We start from the raw sequence: 4,443 nt of genomic DNA on the forward strand, positions 1-4,443 counted from the left end.
AGATCTAAGGGAGGGGGCCGGGAGCCTGGACTCCGGGTCTGAGGGAGGAGGGGGTGAGGGCCTGGACCCCCACATCTAAGGGAGGGGGCCAGGGGCCTGGACTCTCCGGGTCTGAGGGAGGAGGGGGTGGGGGCCTGGACCCCCATATCTAAGGGAGGGGGCCGGGGGCCTGGACTTGGGGTCTGTGGGGGGAGGGGTTGGAGTGTCTAGTGCCTCCATTTCCTCTGTTTCCAGATGATGCACCTGTTCCAGCTCCAGTTGGTGACCAGAAAGACTTGGACACTTCAGAAAAGAAAGTTCCAGAACAGCCCCCTGAGCTGCCCCAGCCTGACTCCCAGAACCTGTGATCCTCCAGGGACCCCAGCCCTCTGGGATCTACTGAGGCCACTGATGGGACACAGGTGTCATAATCAGCCTCCTCCGGGGAACTCATGTCACCTCCTGGAGGAGGGGCCCCGGGAGGCACTGCACACACTGCTGCCCGCGCCCCACTTCTGCCCGCCTCAGCCTCCCAGTCTGTGGTCCCTTCTTTCTGTGCCCCTCCTGGGGTTCTGCCTTCTTTCTGGGCCAGCGGGGTCCCCTGGACCAGCCTAACACAGGGCCACCCGCTCCCTCCCAAGAGGGTCTGTCCCAGACCTGCCTTTCTAGGTGGTTTAACCTCAGCTGCCCGGATGAGGCCGCTCCAGCCCCTCAGCTGCTGGACTCCTGCCTGCTGCTCTGGGCCCAGCTGTTGGTTTGCGGGACTGGGGTGCTCGTTTGAGAACTCTGTACCATTTGTGGGGCCAGCGATGCCTCAAAGATGGTAGCTTCCCATGCACAGCTGGGGGCAGGACAGCAGTGTCCTCAGCAGGGGTGATGGACATTGACACCAGGACCCCAGGCGACCCCCACCCCGGCCTCCAGCCAACTGTTTCCGCCTCCTCTCTGATGGCTCCGGAAGGGCCCGCGACTGACTGTGTGGCAGGATCAGGGGCCAGGCCTGAGCCCAGGTGGCAGCCCAACAAGGTGGGCCCTGGCCCTGCTCTCTTCTCTGATTCCATCCAAATACACTTTCTGGAACGAGCCCCTCTGCTGTGTCTGTGTGTGAAGCCCCAGCCCACCTGGCCTGTCAAGGTCCCTGTTCTTTTTTTCTTTTTTTTTTTTAATTACAATAGGAAATTATTTTTGAAAGCATAAGGGAACACTGGCCTTTGAAGAAGGCGATAAACAGGTCTCCGTTGGACCTGTTTTCATGCAGATTTGTGAGGCACCATGACCTGAGCTGTGCGCTAGGAAGATGGTACTGGAGGGAGCCTATCCACGCATTCTTCAGCTTGCGTCACTTCCGCTCAGCTCCGAGTTTCAAACCTGTTTGAGAAAAAGAGGAAAAGTTGTGCAAAGTGTTCAGGTTTATCCCTGGAGTCCCACTGAGGTTTCTGTATTTGAAATGGGGTTCGGCGCCTGGCTGGTTGGTCAGGAAGAGGCCATCACTTGCCTGGGGCTGGAAGCCTGGGAGACCGGAGCCAAAGTCTGTGCCCCAAGCAGTGTTCTCTCCGGCACGGTCTACGCTCCAGAGACTCCGGAAGAATGAGGCGGCCTGGCCCTGGCGCGCTGTCGTGCGGTCCCTCACATGGTTGAGTCCTCGTGACCTTACTTCAAGGTGTTTTCTGCTCATCACCTCCTTCACGCCCCATCACCTGTAGGGTGAGCTCTTTGGCCCTGCCCGCATGGCCCAGCCGACCTCTGGCTCATTCTCTCACAAGCGTCCCTCCCACTCCTGCTCCAGGCTGCCGTTTCCAGCCGGAGCCAGTTCTCTGGTCAGTGAAGGGACACCTCCTCTCCTTTCAGACCTGAGAAGCCCCCATCAGAATCCTGCAAGATGGCGTCTGACTACCTCCCAGTCTCCCCAGCCTTTGCTGGGCTGCAGTCTCCTAGGAGTCCCCTTCCCCAGGCCCCTCCCACAGGGCTCTGTGGCCATGTCTCACTGTTGTGACAACAGAATATCCCTGCATTTTTAAAAAGGTTTATTTGTGCATGGAAGAGCTGAGGTACAGGCCAGAGGTGCAGGGGGTTAGAGGATTCACCAGAGACAGTGGGGAGCAGAACAGGCAGATGTCTGAAATACACTGCCGAGGGGGGCAGCGAGGGACAGGAGCGGACTGCTGTACCATGTAGGTCACCTCCCGGGCTGGGGTTTGAACTCGTGCCACAGTGGCTGCCAATAGCTTCATAGTGCTGAACCCCTTGTGTGACCAGGGAAGCCCCAAATAGTGCTGATTTTTACTCATATGGTGTCTTCAGGACTGTGTCCCAGAGGTTCTAGGGGAGAATCTATGTCCTCATCTTTTCCAGCTTCTAGGTGTCACCTGCATCCTTTGGCTGATGGCCCCATCTGCCATCATCAAAGCCACAGTGTTGCATTTTCCCTTAATCTCTCCCAAATCTCTTAAAATCTTCATCACTTGTGAGCTGATCGCCTGTCTTCCTCTGGCAAGGAAGTCTTCCTCTTGCTAGGCAAGAGGAAGTGTCATTTGCAATGACACTGATTCATTTGCAATGACACTGAGCCCAACAAGCCATCCGAGGTCATCCCCCGTCACCTTGATCATGTTTGCAAAGATCCTTCTATTGTGGGCTGGTGATGAAATGGGGATGTATTTGGGAGGTGAGCATTAGTGAGCCCATCACAGGCTGTGTCTGTTTACCCTATCTGAGGGGGCAGGGAGCAGCGAGAGTTTCCACCAGCTCACGGCAAAGTCCAGAGCGGAGCTGTTGGCTGAATACAGGAGTCACGTCAGTGATGGGTACCACAGTAAGAGGCTGCCCAAGCGAGGTGCCCCTTCTGAAAGACCTTCAGCCTCCCTTCCAAGCGCTCTGGGGAACGGAAGGGCTTTCTCCCCTGCCCAAGCCCCCAGCCCCATCTTCCATCACACCCACCCTCCCTCTCAGCTCTCAGGACACCAGCCTTGCGCCTGCTGTTCCCTCTGGCACTGTTCCCTGCCCTACCTAGCTCCCTCCCGACCCTGGCCTGATACCTGCATGAGGACGGAGAACATGTATCTCATTTCAGACTGTCCCCAGGACCTGAGGGCTCAGGTGCTCAACAAGGACCTGTGTTCCTTTGAGAAGCCTGGCAGGATCTCGGAAGTTATTTCTGGGATTCCTGGCTCTGAACCAGCTGAGCCAGAGCCTTCCCCTCTCACCAGCTTCCTCCAAGGTCTCCAAACGATGTCAACAAGGCCTGCAAAAAGCTGTCACCCAAATTCCTACAAGTTCTAGCTCAGACTGGATTTACCACATGTACAAAACCACCACCTGCCTTGTCTACTTGTAAAGAGAACAAGAGAGTGAGAAAGTGTGTGTCTTTCTCAGGGCACAACCCCACAGTGTGGGGAGATGAGCCCCTGTCAAGCAGCCCTTGCCAGAAGACAACAAAGAATGTCTTGTCTGTTTGCTAACCCCTTGACTCCTAAATTCCCTCTCTGCCCTCAGTTAATTCCCTGCCTCGTGCTTAACCCCCCCCCCCCCGGGGTGCCTCCTGGGGACAGAGGGTGCCTGACCTGCTGAGTGTATTCCCGTCCTGGGTCAGTGGTTTCCTTAATTATGAACTAAATCAAACATAGTGCAGCAGTTCAGCAAGTGGACTCTGAGACCAGAGCTGTTAGGTTTCAACCCCAGCACCCACTCCCTAGATGTGTGACTTCTGGCAAGGATTGTGACCCTCTGTGCCTGGGTTTCCTCACCCAAAATAGGGGGCCTGCTTCAGAAGGTCTGGTGAGGGTGATATATTCAGGAAGACTTTGAAACAGAAGCCAGGAGAGATGTGCCTGCCAAAAAGCTTGGGAATAGATCCATAGGCAAATGAAATTATGCAGAAAATTACAGAGAGATTAGCAAACACGCTTGGACACGCCAGGCCTCAACATAATGGCTTCAGATTTCTTGAGCCATAAGTGATTTTTTTTGCATAGTTTTAGAAAATATAAGTATGTCAATGTAGAGTATTTTATATACTTTGGGTTGTTTTTCTTGTAACAGTAGTGTATTTCAGTGGATCTGCCTGTTCTGCTCCCCACTCTGTCTCTGGGGTATCCTCTCACCTCCGACACCCCTGGCCTACACACCGATTCTTGCATGCTTACATAAATCTTAAAAAAAAAAAAAAAAGACAGCCAAGAAAAGGCAAGACACCTGGCCCCAGGCTCTTCTGAGGAGGGACAGCCTAGTTTCTGAAAGGATAGTCTCTGGAAACTGCCAAATTTGCCGTTTCTTCTGTCCCGTCTGTAACAGGGGACGACAGAACCTAGTAAGCCATCTGTCATGCCAAATTCGGAACGAGGAAAGAAAGCGTGAAAGTGGGGTGCTGGGCCATAGCAGGAGCTCCACAAATATCAGTGATTACTATTATCTTTGCTACTAGACACTCCCTCGCCGCCTCCTCTCTCCTCCCTCTGTCCATCCTTC

The 4,443-nt window shown here is 54.6% G+C and overlaps 1 protein-coding gene across 1 annotated transcript in view; it reads left to right on the forward strand.

Moving 5' to 3' along the window:
• Nucleotides 1-1,064, forward strand: part of NUCB1 (nucleobindin 1) — a 15,957-nt gene extending 14,893 nt beyond the window's left edge. The window contains exon 13 of the mRNA XM_004694265.2: nt 235-1,064. Coding sequence (XP_004694322.1) covers nt 235-347 — 113 coding nt within the window. The 3' untranslated portion in view covers nt 348-1,064. The remainder of the gene's footprint in view (nt 1-234) is intronic.
• Nucleotides 1,065-4,443: the final 3,379 nt, after the last annotated feature.

This window comes from Condylura cristata, unplaced genomic scaffold (assembly GCF_000260355.1).
Source record: "Condylura cristata isolate star-nosed mole 26May11 unplaced genomic scaffold, ConCri1.0 scaffold00041, whole genome shotgun sequence".
NCBI lineage: Eukaryota > Metazoa > Chordata > Mammalia > Eulipotyphla > Talpidae > Condylura > Condylura cristata.